The sequence below is a fragment of the Orbicella franksi genome, chromosome 13 (assembly GCF_964199315.1).
Source record: "Orbicella franksi chromosome 13, jaOrbFran1.1, whole genome shotgun sequence".
Classification (NCBI taxonomy): domain Eukaryota; kingdom Metazoa; phylum Cnidaria; class Anthozoa; order Scleractinia; family Merulinidae; genus Orbicella; species Orbicella franksi.
This window is the reverse complement of record NC_138157.1, coordinates 14,635,190-14,656,020: the sequence shown is the minus strand read 5'-3', so window position 1 is coordinate 14,656,020 and position 20,831 is coordinate 14,635,190. Positions and strand designations below refer to the sequence as shown.

The window sequence follows — 20,831 nt, the reverse complement described above, 5'->3', positions numbered from 1 at the left end:
CCACTCCGTTATAAATCGTGTGGCTAATCGTTGCTCTAAACGTGCTGGCATGGTGTTAGTCCTGACCACACTTCGATCCACGCACTTTACTCTTATTGAAGCTTCCCTACAATGGACGTGTCCATACAACAGCCAGTGAATTCTGATCTGGGATGGCATTGAAGAGACGTTTAACTCTCTAATCAGTTGCGGGAGGAACTGTCCTGCCATCTCCAGCCATCTCCAGCCCGGCTGGGAGGAGGGTACTCCCTTATATGGGCAATATAAGTATGTGCGGCCCCAAAGGGTAGGGTTTTTCGGCCGTTTTGGTCATAAATAAAGTATCGATTTTAGCCATCTTGGTCTTAAATAGCGTATGGTTTTAGCACGCTTTAGTCTTGAATTGGGTATGTTTCTTGGAAGAAGCTACTTTGTCATCATTATCAATAAGACCGTCAACAAAAGCCCTTCATAACTTATGTTTAGGGCAACTGTGCCAGCCGCAACGGTTTTTAATAGGTATCGAATTTTTGGCCAGGTCATAGATAGGGTAGCAAAAATCGCAGATTTTGGTCATAAATAGGGCAGTGGATTCTTCACTGTTGTAAGCAGGATTAGCAAACTACAGAAAACAATTGATTGAAGCAAAGAAATAGTTTTCATTAAGCTTATTCCCAAACAAATGCTCGCTGAAAAACCTACTCTTCAATGAGAAAATGGAATCTTATAAAATGGAAAGACGATACTCAGAGTGATGTCGCTACTAGGATTTATGCGGATCAAGACGACTCCGTAATCCATCGAAGAGCTCATCAACTGCAGCTTCTTCAACAAACTTCGACACAAGGCAAACACGTCGTTGGGACATACTCTCGAGATAATTCCAATGAATCTCCTTGCAACACAGTGCGGCACAGGAGAAGCCTTTCAAATTCACACTAAATTCTGCTGATACGCAATGGACGTAAATCGGTCTGGTTATTTGGAAAGCAGAACATTTTGCGTCATAACACGTTATGAAGTTGTCCGCCGTCTTTAAACGATACGCTCGGTCTGCGCCCTCAGAGAGACTGATGACGTTACTTCAAATTTTGATAATATACTTGAAAACGCAAAGGACTCTGGGATACTATTTAATCCCCCTCTGTAAATAGGGTAAAGGTTATGGGAAGTGGGCCGCACACCCCCACCCAACTTATCTGGGAGTACCCCCCCCCCTCTCCGGGAAGGAGAGGAACCTAGCGATGTTCTCTTCCGGCACTTAGTCAATTAAAAATGTATTTCAACATACATACATACATACATACATACATACATACATACATACTTTATTGGCTCGTCCCCACGGGGCTTTTCAAAGTCAATTTTACATTACAAAATTAAAAACTAAGTACATGACAATGATAAAAGAAGATAAAGGTTAATAAAATTAAATAAAACAGTCATTAAGAAGCTTTTGCCTGAGTGAGCGCTTGAAATCCGTCACAGATGGGCTAAGTTTGAGCGCAGGCTGCAACTCATTCCATAGAGAGGTCGCTCTATATTGAAAGGTCTTTTGGCCGCTGGCAGTGCGGAAGAGTGGTATGTTCAAAAGTTGAGAGTATTGGTATTCCTTGTCGAGACGGCGGATCTAGATCTTCTGACAAGCTTAGATGTCAAATACTCCGGAGCACAACTCGTCATGCACTTAAAAACCAGAACAGCAAGACGAAAATAAAGTTGTTGCGTGATTGGTAGCCAGCGCAAGTCTTTTAGCAAAGGAGTTATGTTATCGAATTTTTCAGCGCCGCACAAAATGCGACAAGCAAAATTCTGTACTGCTTGGAACTTGTCCAGATTAGCTTGAGTAGTATTGCTCCAAACAGAAGAGCAATAGAGTAATTTACTAAACACATATTAATTAGTAATTGTTATTTCAAATTTAAAACTGGGCCAGTTATTACGAATGCCAAAAAATAATATAACTCTACCTTCCTAACTAAAACCAAAAAAGATTGTTCAAATCCTAGTTAAAATTCGCAGTAGTTCATTAAAGGAAAATCACTTTCTCGGTTAGGCTTTGTTACGTTTAAGCGCTGCTTTTTTAAAACCATCTATTGTAGCATTTCTAAGCCCCTTGATGCACTGTATCAAGACTGCTTGTATAGCAAATCAAATGATTTTTCACGTGCAATTTGTGATAAAATAATGTTTTTTTTTCCTTTTTGTCTGTTCCAAGCCACTCGAACAATTCCCTAACTAGCTTGACATAACTCATAGTATCGCATGGGGCGAAAAGAAAATTATGGAAATTTATGGTCGCGTCCCTAATCAGTGACGCGGAAATAAACGTTTTTAGTGCGACATTAAATTAATGCGAATTTTAATAATTTGCGTTAATTTAGTGAAGCGTTAATTTCCTGTTAATAATATATTTCGAGTCTCACCACTTAATATATTCCAAGACATAACAATCCAGTGAATTCTGTTGAGTTTTATAAATTATTCAGCGTGCTTTGATAGGCATGCAGAAACAGTCCGCAGCATTCAGTGGATTGTAACGTCTTTGAATAAATAAAGTGGCAAGACTCTGTATACTTTGTTAAAGGAAATTAAGTGTCACAACGGAGTCATAGTCTAAAAATAATTTGGAGCGATCTTACAATACCGGGCCACGTATTAACATATTTCTCAACGCTTCTAAAAACGAAGCATATAGAAACAAAACGAACCATTCAAATTCAACGAGATACACATAAGTGGCCTGGTATTGTACATTCAGGCCGATATTTTTTTAAAATTTCCAGCTAATATTTCTATCTATATTCCAGTAGCTGTGATGGAAGATAGCCTGTGTGCAACGCAGGCTAGATGAAAGATAACTCATGATCCGCCATTTTTCTCACAATGCACCATTAGAAACCCTTAGCAACACCCTGAACAGTTCGATCAATTGCCCGCCTCGGGATCAATTTGGCGCATAGGTACCACTACCCATAAAACCTTTCGACATTATATTATCGCGTATGCTTTTGCAGTAACACTGCAGAACAACCTTTTTCACAACGACAATTAAATATGCAGGCGCGCGGTGTCAGCCGATAGCAGCCATTTGCGCTCATTTCCGGTCAGAATGTGTATCTCTTCACTCATACCCTTTTAAATTTATTTTTTCTTGCTTTGTTTGACATCGAGGGGAAATAACGGGCTTTTTAATTTAGCCAGATACTGGGTCGCTATTACATGGCGGTTTTCCTGTTTATTCTATAGTCAATTTCCAGAGACTAATTAATTTGACGTAATGGTAAAATTATTTCACCATCTTTGCATTACGTGATCGTGGGATTATGCACCAATAAACCTCGAACACTGAATCGCTCAAAGGTCATTTAGAAGAAAAAAGATAAAAAATATTCTCCTTTCCTAAAGTTTCCCAAGTTTTCAGTACGACATCTACTTAGTTACAAGGAAAGTAGTGTGTTAAATGTGTAAAGAACAACCTGAATTACTATGGAGAACAAATTATGCATGCTTCTAAAAATAGCACTTACTATGAAACGCGACCCCACCCCCGCAGGCATGACCTTCGGATGCGCAGTAATCCTGCGCAGTTGTTTCGTTTGGAAATGTCGATGTGAGGAATGCATTTACAAGTTGTGTTGTGCCACCAGTTGAAGAGCTACAAGCCAAATTCCTCATGTCCAAACTACTCAGAGGATCACGGAAAGTACCAACACAGCTAGATCTTAGTATTATCGAAGTAAAATCTAAGGTAAGGGAGGGATTTTTGTGGAATCCTTACAACAATAGTAAGCTGAGAGGTGCAGAATTAAACCGTCTTCGTTCTTCTTCAAAAATGAGCTAAGAATACGCCACCTTTTGTCCGCAGTTTGATGCAGAATTCCGGAGGTTTCCGTTGGATAAAGCGCAGTTGAAGACGTTCGAAGAATTCTACAAGCATGTACAGACCATTCACAAGCTGCAAGCTATTCCGTTTACGACTTGGTACACAGACATGCATGGCGATTTATTGCCAATAAACAACGATGACAATTTTCTCCGAGCTGTAGCAACCGCTCGACCGCTCTTACGAGTTTTCGTCCAGCGTAAAGGTACGCAACATAAAATTTAATTCCATTTCAATTTTAAGTTACACTTATTATAGCGATTGCTTTTCAAATCGGTCCTTAATTTTGCCATATTTCCAGAAAAAACTAAACGGCTTAACAACGTTTCACAATGGTTCAGTTATTAATACTGAACAAACCTCTGCAAGTTTTTTCTTCGGCATTGATCAGCTTAGCTTATAAGTCTTAATTCTTTGCATTCTTATTTAACTTGGCGAACGTTGGCTTTTGCTTTTAATAATTTGTTATTTTTTCCGATGAGATACATATTTTCTTTATTGTAATGGATATTTAAAAGCATCGGCCATCTTTTCTTTGATACAATGTAAATTCAATTAGAATTTTAAAATCAGTTTCGAGGATGTTGTGTGTTTGTTTACTCAAACCACTATCGAAACTTATTTCTCTAAGCTCCTTTTTCTTTGTTCACGTCATGAAAATGCATTTGCAGACAAGATCCTTATGTTGTATTTGTTTTCTTTCTCATGAAGGTCAATTTCTACCAGACTGACTGTTTCAGTCTTTGTTTAACCCTTACAATATTGAAGTTGAAACCTTAAATTGAGGTTACTAATCACAGCAGATCCCCAAAATTTGACATCAGAAGCTTTTTACTGAGCAATTATATGGAGATTTTTTTTTCCCCATGTACTCACAACATCACTTGTGTACTACAAGTACCCTGATATTAGTTCAGCATCTGTTGTAAAACTTGAGAAACTGTGAATCAAATATCCTAGAGAGTAGTTCTTGCCATGTGAAAACTGAAGTGCCATTGATTGTGGAGAGGAGCTGTGTTTGGATAAATAACAGTACACTATTTCAATTGTTTGTTTACCCAATCACAAGCCCTATACTACACCAAACGTTTCTAAAGTGGTGCCTTAATGCATTAGTTGTTTATGTTATTCTGACTGTAATTATTGTTTTGTGATATGTTCATCCATTTTACCTAATATGTGTCAATGCATGTCTTGTTTGTGTCAGGGGTTTCATTAAGGGTCGGGCACCGGGCAAATTGACTGGCTGTGAACACAATTTTTCCCACCTGGTTTGACAATCTAGGGAAAGTTATTCTTATAAAGAAGTTCAGTTAAAAAAGGGTTTGCCTGCAAGTGAAAACCAGTTGCCCCCCTGCTGAAAATATTAATGAAACCCCTGATGTGTTAGTCTCTGGGCAGTGGCCCACAGTGAACAAATAATGACCATGCTGTACCGGATAGCAATCCTATGTCTGTATATATAAATATATATGTTTGGAAAGTAGAGAATTTGGATTGCTAGAAACTGAAGCAGGACAGGAGCAGCTTGTGGGTAATTACTATGGGTAATCAACTGGTATTTAGGGAAATTAGAAAATTATTTTTCACAAGTTTTGTCAAAACTTTAATAATTTTCTGAGCCCTAAGGTAAGGGAAATTAATGTGAGTACATATTTAACAATTGGACCCGTAGCCCACAAGGGCTTTTGACCCGTGGCCCTTGAGGGCGAAGGGTCTAATTGTTTTAGTATCACCCAACTAGTCGGACAGAAAAGGCAATCATAAGGTTAGCAAATGCAAGTTGAAGAAATATTTATTTGGGAATAAAACAAGAGAAAGCGTCACGCTCGATTGTGCCAATTTCACTACTTGAGGGCTATTACTACCGTATTTACCCGTGTATAAGTCGACCACCAATTTTTGAGGCCAAAAACTAGATTTTCTTAATTTCCAGGTAAGAATTTCTTGGAAAACTTATCTTGTATTTCTTAGAATTATCTTTCAGCTATCACAGATATGTAAACAAATCACAGCAAGTTTCAACGCACAGTTTTAATAAACTTATTATGGCACGTATACGAGCATTTTACCAAGTTTAGAAACACGTGTGTATGCGGGCTTTTTGACGATAATATTTGTCAAATGTTCACAAAATCAAACATAAGGATTTCAAACGAACCTTTGTAAGTGCAAAGAGATTAAAAGTGGCTTTATAAGACAGGCAAAACACCAAAGAAGCTCAAGACTTTCAAACAACTCCATAAACAAAGTGCAAAGCATGTGTTGGGAACTTGGTAGCCAAGCCTTGAAATCAGTCAAGTACTGGTACAGAAGTCCTCGCGCTCATATCCTGCCAGGTTACTAAGCAGAGAAGTTTGAAGCACGAAAGATGTTTTCTCCAAGCAGCTTTACTGCAGCTTTATTTACAGGAAAAATATGACAAAATTGAGCCAGTGAGTGTCTACAAGATTCAGGTTAACATTTAGCGGATAAATGTTGATGCATTTTAACTTGAAGCTCTGATATAGAGAAACAGATCGCTAAGCGAACATATGTTGTAAACTGTGCTGCGGTTTATTACATGTTTATTAACATTGAAAGACAATTATTATGCTAATTATTTGACTGGCGCTTGGATCTCAAGTTTTGACCCATGTATAAGTCAAGGGTGAATTTTTGGACTGATTTTTAGGTCTTGAAAGGTCGACTTATACATGGAAAAATACGGTAATAGTCCTCTAGTAGCGTAGCCAATTAAAATGCAGGATTTGCATTAGTCCACTAGTTGGGTGATACTAAACATGAATACCATTTGATTCCTTTTTAATATCATGAGTGGGTTTGTTTGATGTGTTATTGTATGGAGAAATTTCATGCCAAACATTGCCATCTGTCCCCTTTGGATATATTTTTCTTTTCTCCAAGATGTCATCTACTTGGAATCATTTGTCTCCAATCTGAGATTTGATTAACAAGGAACTGATTTGATGTAATATACACCGTAACTTAGAAAAATAACCCGAAGCAAGTATGTGCGCTGATTGGTTTAAAACTGTTTCTATAACTCAATAGAAACGGAACTAGCACAAGCTGTTGAAAAAGTCATTCAAAACTTTATCCAAATCCTCTTCACAGACACTTCAGAAATGCCAAGTAGTGGCCATCATTGTGTTAACAAGTGCATACTGCTATGCTACTCACTGTCTATCACAGAATAGATAGTGAGTAGTGTAGCCAATCAGAGAACGGCATTCATGATAGAACACTAGTAGATTTAAACTAAAACTCAATAGAGACACAGTACATGGTTTCTATTTCTTAAGTACAGCTGATTTGGCAATTAAACTCTTAAAGTCCTTATTGTACAGGTTACAGTTAAGGTACCATTGTATTTCAGGTAATGTAACAGAGGAGAATGCACTTCCCCCTGAAGTACCTAGGCGTCGGAACTTGTTATCAAATCTTACAAATCCAGCAAAGTCACACCTCAATAGGATATCAATCAGTGGTCCTCAAGATTTCCGTCGCGTTTCTGCAATCGTTGATGTGGACATTATCCCTGAAACTCAACGTCGCGTTAAATTATTGAAGCATAATACCGACAAACCCCTTGGATTCTACATACGAGATGGAACCAGTGTGCGTGTGACACCTAGTGGATTAGAAAAGGTTCCAGGTATTTTTATTTCAAGGCTTGTCCCAGGTGGGCTTGCTGAAAGTACTGGTTTATTGGCAGTGAATGACGAGGTTCTCGAGGTTAATGGTATTGAGGTCGCAGGAAAAACTTTGGATCAAGTAACGGACATGATGATTGCAAATAGTCACAACCTTATCATAACTGTCAAACCATCAAATCAATTTAATAATCCAGTTATTGGGAGATTAAAGCATGCTGAGCCAGACCGTACAAAATCTCAGAGCCTTACAAACTTAGCAACACATGCTGTTAACCCTGTTCTGAGTGCAGGATCACCGACAATGCATCATGCTTACCACAATGAATTGGCCGAAGAAATACCAGACAGTGATGAAGAAGAACATCCAACAGTTGATGAGGATGGTATTTTATCAATATGATCACTTTTCTACGCAAGTCATAATGGGGGTTGTTTCTCTCCAGCGAAACGTTACTACGCAAATGGACAGTTATAAAAAGTAATATTCTTGTAGTTTGGATAAAAGGAACTTTATATACAATTAACATTTTAAGTGCATGCATGCTATGTTGCCTTTTGCGAACGCAGTAGAAGTGCTAAAATAAGTTTATAAGCTCCTGGCTTGGATAACGTTTGATGAAAATTTTACAAACAAATATGATCTAGTTAATCTGTGCTGTTTTGGAAATGAATTTTATAGCATTTGAATCAAGACATATACTGACTGGTATTTCCAGTAAAAGCGAATCTTTTGCAAATTAAAAATTTGTATTTTGAGGCAAACTGCTTCATCCATGCTTTCAATTCTCCATTCCTTTTAATTTACTTACAAATTATTATACTGATTTAAAATCAATGTGATGAGAGCAATGTCATCGTATTTCAAAAAGTCAAAAGAAAGTTATGGGAAGATGTTGAATTACAGGAATACACATGTATTTCACTCACTGTCAAGATTAAAGCTGATGTAAATTAAGTGCAGTATTAACATTTTTCTGTCGCTGACTAATTTTAGCAAAAACCACACAATTGGTATAAATGTTTTTTTTTTCTTTTCTCATTTTTGTACTTTGAGATTTTAAGTGATTGGTGTAAGTGCATTCAACTAAGTAACGATTTTGCACTTGTGAGTGACATTACATGTACCTAAGCAGGCCTTAAGAATTTTTATTCTTGTGCACATACATGTATTCTGTAGGTGGTGACAATGATGTTTTGGGGATCAAAAATGCCATACAAGGTGGTTAATAGAACAAACTTGTAAAAAAAAAAACCTAGTTCTTTTGTGCACCACCCTTTTGAATTAGATAATTTACAAAATAATACAGCAAAGTCGACAGGACTTGATATTGGTATATGTTGTTGATTGCCCTTTGTGTTGTGTTTTCGTATTTCATTTACAACCAGTAACTACACTACCCTGTAGACTACATCATACATCAATTTACAAGTTGAACATGGGTGTTTTATAGGATCAAATGTTATGTGTCTGTTGTGAGAGGTCTGAGAGCACATGGTGGGAAATTGTTCAGCATCATTTTTGCTGACCTGATGTTGTGCCAAATTATTTGCTTTGCTGAACTTTTTGTGGGGGAAGCTTTCCTTTCTTGTGGATATAATAGATCACTAATGGCATTGTTTCTTCATCTACTTTGGTTTTGTATTAAGTTTAAAATGGCTGTGTCTTGAATGGATGTAATTCAATCGTTAGACAGTACAAGATTTATCTTATTCCTTATTCACAATAAAACTGACAGGTTAGAAATATAAATTATTAACATTCTCTAATAATTCACTTAAATTCTCTCTCTTACTCTATGTGGAATTACAAAGGTGCACTTTAAAAGGGATTTAGTTCTCCTATGAGTATACAGTATACTGTAGTTTTCGACTGGAAAGTTTGAACTTGCTATAGTTTTATGGTTTTTTTTATGTTTTTTGGCAAGTGACAATTTCGCTTAAATCTCCTGACCATGTTATTTTGGCTATTAATTGGAAAACAAAGTACTTCGTGAACAGAAATATAAATAAACATAATGTAAAATATATCTATTAATAACTGTTTTTAATACGTAAGTAAACTTAAATCAAAGCTTCAAACTGAGGCTATGGAGCATTTTCACTCACATGGCCTACAGCCATGCAAATTTTAATGGAACAAAAGAAAGTCTTTACTAACAAATGAGTTCAACTCCAACAGGACTGGTTTGGGACACAAGCATGGTCACCATGTTATTGTTTTTGGACGCCAATATGGCTGCCATGATGTTATGTGAAAACACTCTTTTCCCTTTGGTAACCTCCCTTTTATTGTGCATCTTTGGGTATAGAGTTGTCTTCTGTTGCTGGCTTTCAGATGTTTTAACTTCAACTGGTAATTAAGCATGTTTTGTTGGTGTGAATGAGGCGCTTAATCAGACAGATGTGAGAATAAATTATATAATTTTAAATGAATGGATACAGGAGTAAACTTGAGTTGTTAGCTAATAACATGACCAAATAGGGTTAATCTCTGTTTATCTCCTAAGTGCTAACAATAGACCCTTTGCATAAATGGTGCCAATATTTGAATAACAATACTTATGCATCCCTAGCCTCTCATTCATGTGACAAACTCTTTGTCTGGAAACGTAAGCACGAGGCTGAGGATGTGTAAAGTATTGTTATTCAAATTTAAGCAACATTTATGCAAAGAGTCTATGATCAGCATGAAATAGACAAACATCTGATTTCTCTGTAAATTATATCATCACCTAGGTCAAGTGTAGTCATTCTCTCTCTCTGGTAGTTTATGAAATGTGTGGATGCCAGTAGGGAGAATTTGCTTGTTGACATCAGCTTGAAGGGTCAAAACAAAGGTAGTGAAAATTAGTTTTACCTGGAAATAAAGATTCAACATTGCTTAGCAAAATGTAGTTTGGTAGTCTTAGGTATGTATGTACCTTAACCCATCGACCCCCAAGGACGTATATACAAGTCCTGAGTGGTCGTGTTCTTTGTACCACTTGTGATGTCATCAATTTAAATGTCACCAGATATTCTTGATAAGCAGATAGTAGAGCTAGGATAGATCTATTCGCATAACGGTCAGTTTTGGATATAGACAGCATTCTGACGTAGCAAATTGATAAACGTTATCAGTTTTGGTGCATAAATGGTGGTAAAATGGCCCGCTATACCTATAACTGATCAAGGTCCCATTTCTAGGCTTTGCCCATTATTCAACACCCAACTTTTTATGACAGCCAGAAAGACTATGCAGCATAAACAGTAGCGAGAGTAAAAAGCCTGAGCAAAAGGAAAGAAAAGGGGCAAGAAAATGGGTAATCGCAAAAAACAAAACATGCACATGCACCGGATTGAAACATTGCACATTTTTGTACCTAATCTTCCGAAAATCTATCTTTTTGGTAAAAAATAGCTTTTTCAGCAAAACCTAGGCCCATTTAGCGTCGGCAGCCAAAAAAGTGATTTAACAGTCAAAAACAGCATTTTTTGGTGAAAATTTGGTGGTCAAAGGGTTAAGGTACCTGGCTGAGTGTTTATTGGGGAATTATTTTGGATTGGGTGTAGAATATAAATCTCTTGCTCAAGTGTTGCTGTGGATACCTCGCATCATTACTTTTATTACACTGCAAATTAACTTCATAGTTGTAAATGAGCTGTAGGTTACACAGTAAAAATATTGTAACTCAGTTACTTGTGGCTTTCTTTTTAAAACAAAAGAAGACTGCAGCCTGCTGTCGTGTTGAGTAAACTACACAAATAAATAATAGTCCTTTTGTAAATTTTTTTTTAAACTATAAACTTCATGTACATTTAGTAATTTAATATCTCATGTCCATAGTTTTTCTGATTTCACAAAAATAAAGTTTTCCTGCATGTCGTACTAACTATTTAGAGGGAAAACAATTCAGAGTACAAAATATAGTTGTAACATATGTAAATTATACAGGTGGAAATATTTACATGTTTGCAAACAGAAGTAATCAAGAGTAAGTGTAGAGTATGACCAGGCTCTCTCTTTTCATTATGCTTTTGAGCAAGGAGAATAGATATGGAAAAATTATCGCTGTAACCTGTCTCTTATACCCAAGTCTTCGTACGACCATGTTTTTGCTCCTCGCGTGATAATCAAAGAGAAAAGAGAGCTGCTGGTATAGTTACAGGAAATGGGTTTCTATTCCTGTGCATGATACAATACATGACTTTAACACTTCCTTTTCACCTGCACAGCATCAACAAACCTATAAGGTAAGCAATATCTACAGGGCTGTCGTAAGAGCCTGCTACCAGGTAATTTAACTGCCTGGAAGACAGCTTATCACTAGCTGACATTTTGTTAGAAAACAAGGACTTTTAAGTCCTTTAAAAGTAGTACCCTAAAAAGGTAATTTTAAGGGTGCACAGGCCAGAAACACTGGTTGGGCTTGAGCAGTGCTAAGTCATTTCCTTTACTTAGCTCCATCACAGACTGGAAGTGCATACAGACCTACCCCAGGGTTGTACAGACTTGATAAGACTTCCTATGAGTTTGACACATGCTCTTGACTTTGAGACAAAGATGCATGGTGAACTCAGTGGGTGTCTATAGGAAGCTAATTTATTTTACCCACTACAACATTCAACTGCTGAGACTATGGAGATCTAAAGCACCAGTCTTGTTTAACCAGCGTTCATAACTATAACTAAAATGGCGTCCAGGCTCCTCTCGTAAAATGTCATCCCTTTTCTTGTCTGTGTTTGGTAACTCTTGTTTTTGCTGTGACTTTGAATTTTTCCAGTCCTCAAAACTTTTTCCTCCCATCCTTGCTAATCTCTTATTTTCTTGCTCCATCTCTTTTCTTAGACGTGCTTCCCTTTGTTTTTGTTGCTGTTGCTGTTTCTTAAATTTCTTTTCTTCCAGCCACTCGTCAAAAGTTGCAGACTTAGAACTCTCACGTGACTTACTAAAGGGTGAATCAAAGGAGAAATTTGATTATTATTCAGAGCTACATTTTAAAGTGATGGCTTGGGACTTCATCAAGTAGTGTTAGCATTAAGAGGTGACAGAATAAGGTTTTGATTACTAATATGAAATCAAAACAGTTAGAGCACTGGGATTAGCAGTTGCTCTACACTTTCCCTCTTGGCATTGTGAAGAAAAATCACCTCCAAGACATAAATATTGTCATCTAAATATTAGGAAACAGAATTATTTACAAGTAGAAATAATATTCACACTACTGCCCTGGGTGGAGGCATTGTTTCTTTAGTGAGCGAAGTTCAGAGTTGCCCAACTCAGCCAGTTCTTGAACCCAGAATACTTGATCTGGGCCAGGTTGTTGGAAAGCCAGTGAATGCTAACCTGGGATTAACAGTTAACCAAAGTATGAATTTTTTTTTGTATAAAAAATGCTTTTCACTGCTTATATTTTGTGCAGTTTGAGATTGTTCAAACTCAAATCAGAAGGACAAACAATATAGACAGAAAACCTCACTGAAAAGATGCAAACCTTAAATATCAAAATTCTCGCTATTCCTGGGTTAGCTTAATCAGGCTCTGAACCCCACCCTAGCGTCCAAGTCATATCTCAGTGATAATTTATAGCTTTTGGAAGAATGGTTCATTTTTTTTTTGATGAGCAACAGCTAGTAAACATGTCACCATAAACTGCCATAATGCACCAAGTCTAACCTGCTTGCCATTCTCTCCTTGGATCTTATATGTGGCAATACTGGCTTCCCTCCAATGCTGTATCTTGTACCTAACAGACAAATGACAGAGTGATCATGTGAATATTACCAATTGTGAGGTCACTGTTGGAGCCTAAAGATGATCAAAATTTGCTAAAGTTGGTCTTGTTATAATCTGCATAAATTATGATTGTCGGGGTTGGGGCGGGAGCAGGAAAGAAGTTGCCACTTCCTATTCTCATTACTATCCATGCTACTCTCTTTGTTCCTGACTTTTGATGAATGTATTTCTAACATCTATGAAAATTCCCCCTTTTTGTACACCAGCCCTTCCTTCCACTCCAGCTGCTTACACATATAAGCCTGCTAGGGGACTCCCATATACATGTAACAAGGACGGGGTGCATGGCAGGAATTTAGAGAAGAACCCCTAAGAGGTACCAAGATCCTGTTTTGTGTACGTGGCTGGAAATTTTTTTCATGCCTAAGAGGTACCATTTCTAATACAACATATCTTGTCATTTTTTTTTTTTTTTCAATCGATACCCTAAAAGGTACCACGAAAGATCCTGCTGTGGACCTTTTGCGGCTGAACATCCTAAGAGGTACCAAACTGCCTTTTTAATAATAATAATAATAATAATAATAATAATAATAATAATAATATTTAGTGAGGGAATCCAACTCGCCAAAGGCGGTTTTCAGTGGAGCCCGCCTCCTCTAAAAGGTATGATGTCAGCACCCCCTTCCTTTTTATGCAGGAGTCCACCCCTGCGATGTAGCTTTCCTGTCCTCTTTTAACACTTTCTACCACACACTCTTGGGGAAAGAGACCCAAGTTGGTCACTTTGCCCTCCACTACCAGTTTGTAATTTCATTTAAGTGGTTACACGTTTCATCTCGAATGTCAAGGCTTGTTTTTAATATCAGCACAAAATCAATTGCATACAGCTGTAAGTGTTCATAACTAAATTTTCTAAACTAGTAACTATATCACAATAGGATCGTCCACAGCGCCCCCAAGACGCCTTACCATCATAATCCACGTCTGCTCCATCAATAGGAGGGAGTTTGTGTTCGCGAAGATCAGAAGAAGATTGTTCAAGAAAGGAATCCTGCAACTGGTTAGCTTCTCCCACCGCTCTCCTTCTTGGAGCGCTGATTCCAGTTCCGGCAAATTCTCCCGGCGGTAGCGTTTGACAAAAATAAACCTGAGCATACCTTCCTTTTAACCACGTTGGATAAGCAGAGTCGAATTGCTGATGCATCATGAGTGACTTGCTCTTTCTCCTGTGTTTGGTTTTAGCCGCTCTCGTCTGCCATTGAAATAGAAATAAATGTCTCTCGCTGTCTTTGAAGCCCCATTGGCTCGCCACCATCAGAGCTGACTTACCCTGAACGTCCATTTCGTCCATAGAAGCTCCTTTCTCGAGCATCAGATCTATAGCGTTCGAATGCCCTTGAGAAGACGCCGCGTGCAATGGAGTACGCCCGAATGGTGTCTTCATATTCACGTCTGCTTCTCCATTGTCTATCAAACTTTTTATCAAGTTGTTACGGCCACGATGGGCAGCAATGAAAAGAGCAACTGAAGCTCTTTCCTTGGCAACAGAAACCTTGTTTTTATAACTCAAAGGATCTAACGATTCCCACGCTTTTTCAACTACGACACCCTCCTTGAGTACTTGATCTACTGAACCTCGACAAACTGCAGCAACAAGGCTGTCCCACATTCTCCACAGCTTCAAATTAATCGTGGCTCCCGCTACGACATCGTTGTGTCTTAAGTCTGAATCGTCAAGCATATCCCCTTCATCGAGGTACTGTAAACGCTGTAAATTGTAAGGAATTCCAACTACAAGTTCCGCGTAGCATTTTAGCTCTCGTATATTCATTTCGGCGTGAACGTTCTTCAGGAGAAACTTTTCTCCCGTGCTGGCTATGTATATATAAATGTCGAAAGGAGCTGTCTTTAAACCCTTTTTCTTCTTCTTAATCGATGTCATGTCCACTGCTTAACAGAAGCCCCTAAAAAGCCAAAACGTAATGGTTATAACCTGACGTTCGACTTTCCGCAGCCATGTTGCCATTTAGAGAGTTAGCTTGGTTTATCCAATCTCGTGACCATAGCAACGCTGTCAATTTTAATTGAAGTCAGACCGGCTAGTTGTCGATGTCACGCCAACGTGATGGTAAAGAAACGAGTTTGCGAAAGAGGCCATTTCTTTGAAACTGACCATTTATTGTCAATTTTTTTTTTTTTTTAACTAAATATAGACTCGATCATTGTTAAGAAGAAAACACCATTGGCTGGAAAGAAAACGAGCGGTTGCTGATGTTAATTTTTTCGATTTGCACATCTAGTAGACAAAACTTTCAGTATTGAGACAGACACCAAAACGAGAATAATAATAATAGTTAAAAGAAAGCGATTGTTTCATTTATCTTGAAAGAAGAACGATTCTACAAGTGTATTCATGACTGCTAATGTCGTCGCTCGGGGAATGCATCACGTTTCGCTCGGAAGTGCACCCGTGACGTAAGTTTGGTGGGTTAACTAAACAGTAACATGTTTAATGCATGATTGATTGATCCTTATCATCACGAGATGACAAAGCTGTAAACGGCAACGTATGATCGCTTTATCAATTATCCTTTCGTTTATGCTTCAGTTCCGTACAAGCAGACCAACAGTAAGAACTACCATTCCCGGACGAGAGACCAAGATGTTAATGATGACGATTCACGGCTAAAACGCCCAGTGGTATTACCTCTGCAAGTAATTATAGCTATTTAACACTCTCTAACAGCCCGTCAGTGTTTCAGAGATCGGACGGAGACAACGTAGAATGGAAAGGTTGTTCTCAGTACTTATGGCTGTTCTTTGTTTTGATCAAATTCCGAGTTCATCTTCGACGGTAGCAGGTAGGATGAAAGCGACAGCAATCTATATTTGATGATTATTTCATGTAGGGTCCTCGTAAAGATCGCGTCCACGTTGTGATTGAGTTTTCTCAAAGGTACCTCTGATTCATGCCCAGACCTAATCGACCCTTGTGTTGCTGTATTTGGCATAAGTGAACCGTATATAGTAGCGCGGTCCATTTTGAAAAGTGCCATAGCTTTCAAGCAGGAAAGTCAATGGCTTCATGGACAACTGAGTTTGGATTATTCTAAAGTCGCCAGCGCCGTCTCAGAATCTTTTTAAATCAGTATCCTGACCTCGCCTGTCTGTTGATGTGCACTTTACTCACTACTGTTTACACAATATTTTCCAAGATAAAAGCTACGCTTTAGATACAATAAAATAAACGATTTTTAAAGTTGTCGGATCAAGTAAAACTACTGTTTCCTAGCCGTTATTGTCAATTACTTTGTTGATTTTATTCCCTGTTGAGAACGCAGAATTATTGTCTCGAAACCAAGGTTCTTCCTCGATCAAGAAAAATTCCAAGGGAAGAGGCGTTAATTCCATTGAAACATTTGTACTTAAAATCACTTTCTCAGTAAATTAGATTTTTTCAAAAAAACACCAGGTTTATCCAACAGAGCAAAACTCCTAAATGTTTACCTTCCGTTACTTACTCAGAGAGAATAAATGTTTAATAATTGTCACCGGAGGCGTTAAGCGTCTTACTAAATATGATAATTAATAGTGTTAATCCAGTACGCGGCCCTATTGGTCGTTCGCCGGTCTCGTCAACTTCCACTTTCGTGTCCAGCGTCTTCGTTGCTTTTGACCAGCCGTCTGAAAAGCTCTGATCGTTTGAATTGTTCATGCCTAACTGCCAAACATGTGGCTCAAATCGAGCTCCTTGGTATTTTTTTCCGGTCTTGTTTCATTTTAAAGCAAATCAAAAATCAGTCTCACAAAGGAACACTTGAGAGTTGTTTGTTTTGTCAAATTTACCCAATAATGGAGTCTGCCAGAGGTCACCTCCGACCGCCGTCTGAAGAATCAGAGTCTTCGTTCTCGTGGCTTCGTTACTCGCACGTGTGAGCCAGATAGATTTCTGCTGCACGATTTGAAAAATACAACAGCACATTCTAAGGAAACTGGTATACTCAACTCCTTCTTTTCAGGTAGTTGAGCGGTTTTCAAGAGAGCTAACTTATCTAGATTAACATTCAGTACATTCTTTCGTTAAGACTAATACCGCTGAAGATATTTATGTCCATTTTAAACTCTGTATTGATATCTCGTTATTTACATTTTTTGAAGCAATTTTACCAGCTAGGTCGCCAATGCCTCGTGCCTAAATAAAGTTATTGGACTTTTTTAGAACGCAGTTCCCACATGAAGAAAAAATTTCTCGAACCAGTTTCTTTTTCTATTTTTTTTTTTTTTAATGTTATATTTTATTTTGTTTTTGCTAATCATGTAAACAAACTTTGTTTTCCTACTCTTGTTGAAGAATATCGATGGTGCTGTATTTCGGACGCAGAAATGTCCAAATGCCAACACTTAGCGAATGTGACGTCACAGATTGCCTGGAATATAAGCATCACGTGTGTACATGGAAGAAACGTCACCAATTGCATCAAGATGGTTGGCAATGGCATTGCTGACGTCATCACTCTTGGAGAGGAGCAAATTTATCAGGCTGGTATGTGTGAATAGAGTCATGTCTGTAGGCACGCACACATCCATAAAATCCTCGGTTGTTTGAGTACAAGAAACATGTCACGCAACAGTAACCATAGACAACATACCCTCACGGCTGTATTCGCGAATCACACCTCTTCTTTAAAGTACTTAGAAAGATTCTAACATCTCGTACTTAGTTAATAAGACAATCAGATCAAGAATGTGAAAGAAACAGAGTTAGTACTGCTCATTGTAAAGGCTTGCAAACGGCCAAATTCTACGTTTACACCATTTTGTTCCATTCGAACAGGTGTTCAGCACGGTCTTGTACCAGTGGTATCGGAAGATTATGGCAAGCATGAACAAGGTCTGAGTAGCTACGCCGTCGCTCTAATTAAAACTAATCTTTCCAAAGAAATCTCGCTGAAATCTCTGAAGGGCAGAAAATCGTGTCACCCTGCCGCGGGAGACTCGCTCGGATGGACAGCTCCTGTAGGGCTCTTGATTGAGAACGAGGCAATGCAGTGGGAAGAATGTAATCCTTACCAGTCCGCTGGAGAGTATTTTCAACAAAGCTGCGTTCCAGGTTTGTGGTTTATATAAAACTTTTATAAGGGAGGAGAGAGAGATAGGAGCGCTGAGTTATGTTGGTTAGTTTCTGGAAACTTATTTATTCCGCTTTGTGATTTCACCAAGATGTTATGATCCCCGATGCCACCGATAAAGCCGCGAAATGACGATAAGAAGGAAAGAAGGCAAAAACGGCAATGGATGCTTTAGGCCAGGAGCCCTGGTAGTATAGGTTTTTCCTCCTCCCATATTGCTGACAAACATGAGAATAGCCATAACAGTAAAAGTAATAATATATTTAAGTCGTGACACAGGAAGTGGTTATGGTTACCCATTTTCCCAAGCCTGGGGCTCACGATAAAAGTGCTTGAAACAACAACAAAGCAAAAACAAAAATTAGCACACTAACTAAGTTGACAAGAGAAAGATCCCGGTCTCCATGGTAAAGTGGCCCACAAATGAGATGCGTTGCTATATATTGCATGCATCCCTGGTTAAAGAAAAAAAAGTGACAAATGCCTCTTCCAACATGGCGGCGGGTTTTTCGAGATTACCCAAGAAGCGGGTAGTTGCTTTTGCTTTCGGCGGTAACCCAATCAGATTCATTAGCGTTCGCCCAAGATTTGAAAGCTTATTGTTCTCTGCCACTTTGTAGAGGGATTGTATCAGGTCCTGTTTATACGCGACTCCCGTAAAAAGAATACAAGACTGCAGAAAATGGCCTCATAGCGGGTGATCTCTGTCACGAGAGACCGCTGCGCGCTTCTTTTGCTGAACAGGAGGAGCGAAGGTTCAAGTAACAACTGAGTTACAGTAAAATGTTCATCTTGTACTTCACCAGGGGCTCTCTCGAAGAAATACAACCCAGACGATACCAATCCCGTAAGTCTGTGTGCTATTTGCTTCAATCAGAAGACGTGCCCATCCAATGTCTCCGAAAGGTACTTCGGTTATCAAGGCGCATACCGCTGCCTGACGGAAGGCGCCGGTGACGTAGCGTTTGTCAGTCATCTCACTGTGTTTGACTTTACGGGAAGAGATAACGATCTTAACCCGGGAAAGGACTTTAATTTGTTGTGCCCCGATGGAACCCGAGCAGGTAAAACAAAAATCAAAGCAATATCGTCGGTAGAACATGCAGTATTTGGGACTCAGAATACCGAAAACAACTTAGGCGACGTTCATGGTTAGATTCTCTTCCTTGGTATTACGGGTGTTATATTTATTTGCTAGCAGTGTTTTGCTTTACCCCTTTAAAGAAAGAAAAAAAAAACGTTTTACCTCACACTGACTACGGCCCTGATGGTTACCTAACCTGCACTCATATTAACGTACAAAGATAAGGCGGAAACTTCCTGCATTCAGGTCCGGGTTCAGAAGCTGTTTTTATGCGTTTCCTATCTTAAATCGTTTTAATAATGGCTGATGACTAGAAAGTTTGGACTTTCTTTAGGGGAAAAAGGAGGTAAAGAACTCCGTGGAATAAAGAAAATGGTTGTTTACTTCTTTTTTTTTTTTTTTTTTTTTTTTTTTTTTTTTCATTACACCTGGCGAACTTTTGAAGGTCGTTTCGACCATTGTCGACTGGCCCGTAGTTGAATTACCATCGATAGCAGCTCTTTTGGACTTAACTTTCTCGTGTTCTCAATTATGCAGGGTGACTATGCCTTTGCTTCACAGAGACGTTTCTTGAATGGAACTTAGTTCGTCAATCGAAGGGCCTTCTTGACTAGACTTTTTATTTCTTATTTTGACCTCGACATCTAACTTTGCTCAATTTTTGTTAAACAGACGTTGGGGACTTTGAGAAATGTAACCTGGCCAGGATTCCTTCCCGTGTTGTCATGAGCAGACCTGGAAACAAGTTGGAAGGTTTGAGGCAGTCACTCCTTCGCCTGGATGAACTCTTCCGGTCAAAGACGCCCTCGTTTCAGATGTTTAACTCCTCTGTGTATGGAGGCAAAGATTTACTATTCAAAGATTCTTCCGTCAAACTCTTAGATGTAAAACAAAAGAACTCGACCGAGGCCTGGCTCGGTCAAAAGTACTTCAAAGCACTTCGAACACTTAGCCATTGCCAAGAGGTGGTAGCCGCGCCCAGATCACTCACGATCAAACTCAAATCGATGAACACTGGACAGTTGTTGCTATTAGTTATCACAGTAGTTTGTTTTCTTTTTAGGATACAATATGATTAAAAACTCAAGTATCGCTCCTGGTGCAAAGAGTTCGGCGGATATGACACGTGCAACTGAACAGTTTTCCGGTCGATGGGGCGATGAGCACGCAAATTCGGGAAAACGATTAATTGCAGAATACCCGGCCAGTTTGCAGCTGCACCCCGTACAATGCCTAGGTAGCCGCGGCAACATCGTGATTTACGCTTCTAGGCCAGTTGCTCACATCTCGACCGCAGACCAAGAAGAATATATCTGGTTACGAGATTAGGAACCTCGCAACCTCGGAAACGTCACGGAAACAATATTATAAACGT

At 38.8% G+C, this 20,831-nt stretch overlaps 5 protein-coding genes across 8 annotated transcripts in view; 3 read left to right on the top strand and 2 right to left on the bottom strand.

Moving 5' to 3' along the window:
* The window catches only part of LOC145464801 (3-dehydrosphinganine reductase-like), a 13,617-nt gene extending 11,725 nt beyond the window's left edge, over positions 1 to 1,892 (top strand). The window contains exon 12 of the mRNA XM_081448597.1: positions 1 to 1,892. This exon is cut by the window's left edge and continues 284 nt beyond it. The gene's annotated coding sequence lies outside the window, so the exon portion shown is untranslated.
* Positions 1 to 20,831, bottom strand: part of LOC145464797 (uncharacterized) — a 101,027-nt gene that overhangs the window by 60,743 nt on the left and 19,453 nt on the right. The window lies entirely within an intron of this gene.
* LOC145465239 (partitioning defective 6 homolog beta-like) lies at positions 3,525 to 10,191 on the top strand. The gene is made up of 3 exons (XM_081449013.1): positions 3,525 to 3,730; positions 3,848 to 4,070; positions 7,245 to 10,191. Exons 1-3 carry the CDS (start codon positions 3,656 to 3,658, stop codon positions 7,922 to 7,924), a joined length of 978 nt encoding a protein of 325 aa, XP_081305139.1. The 5' UTR covers positions 3,525 to 3,655; the 3' UTR covers positions 7,925 to 10,191.
* LOC145465238 (uncharacterized) lies at positions 10,280 to 15,272 on the bottom strand. Of its 2 annotated transcripts, none has more exons than XM_081449011.1 (3): positions 14,213 to 15,272; positions 13,181 to 13,250; positions 10,280 to 12,452 (listed from the first exon to the last, which is right to left on the bottom strand). In XM_081449011.1, exons 1-3 carry the CDS (start codon positions 15,183 to 15,185, stop codon positions 12,128 to 12,130), a joined length of 1,368 nt encoding a protein of 455 aa, XP_081305137.1. In that variant the 5' UTR covers positions 15,186 to 15,272; the 3' UTR covers positions 10,280 to 12,127. The 2 variants fall into 2 exon arrangements, with proteins under 2 accessions (XP_081305137.1, XP_081305138.1); XM_081449012.1 differs by having other exon boundaries at positions 12,364 to 12,850.
* Positions 15,496 to 20,684, top strand: LOC145464798 (otolith matrix protein 1-like). Of its 3 annotated transcripts, XM_081448595.1 has the most exons (6): positions 15,496 to 15,718; positions 15,852 to 16,104; positions 17,595 to 17,786; positions 18,078 to 18,353; positions 19,179 to 19,436; positions 20,129 to 20,684. In XM_081448595.1, exons 2-6 carry the CDS (start codon positions 16,029 to 16,031, stop codon positions 20,533 to 20,535), a joined length of 1,209 nt encoding a protein of 402 aa, XP_081304721.1. In that variant the 5' UTR covers positions 15,496 to 15,718; positions 15,852 to 16,028; the 3' UTR covers positions 20,536 to 20,684. The 3 variants fall into 3 exon arrangements, with proteins under 3 accessions (XP_081304721.1, XP_081304720.1, XP_081304719.1); XM_081448594.1 differs by having other exon boundaries at positions 15,496 to 16,104; XM_081448593.1 differs by lacking the exon at positions 15,496 to 15,718 and having other exon boundaries at positions 16,023 to 17,786.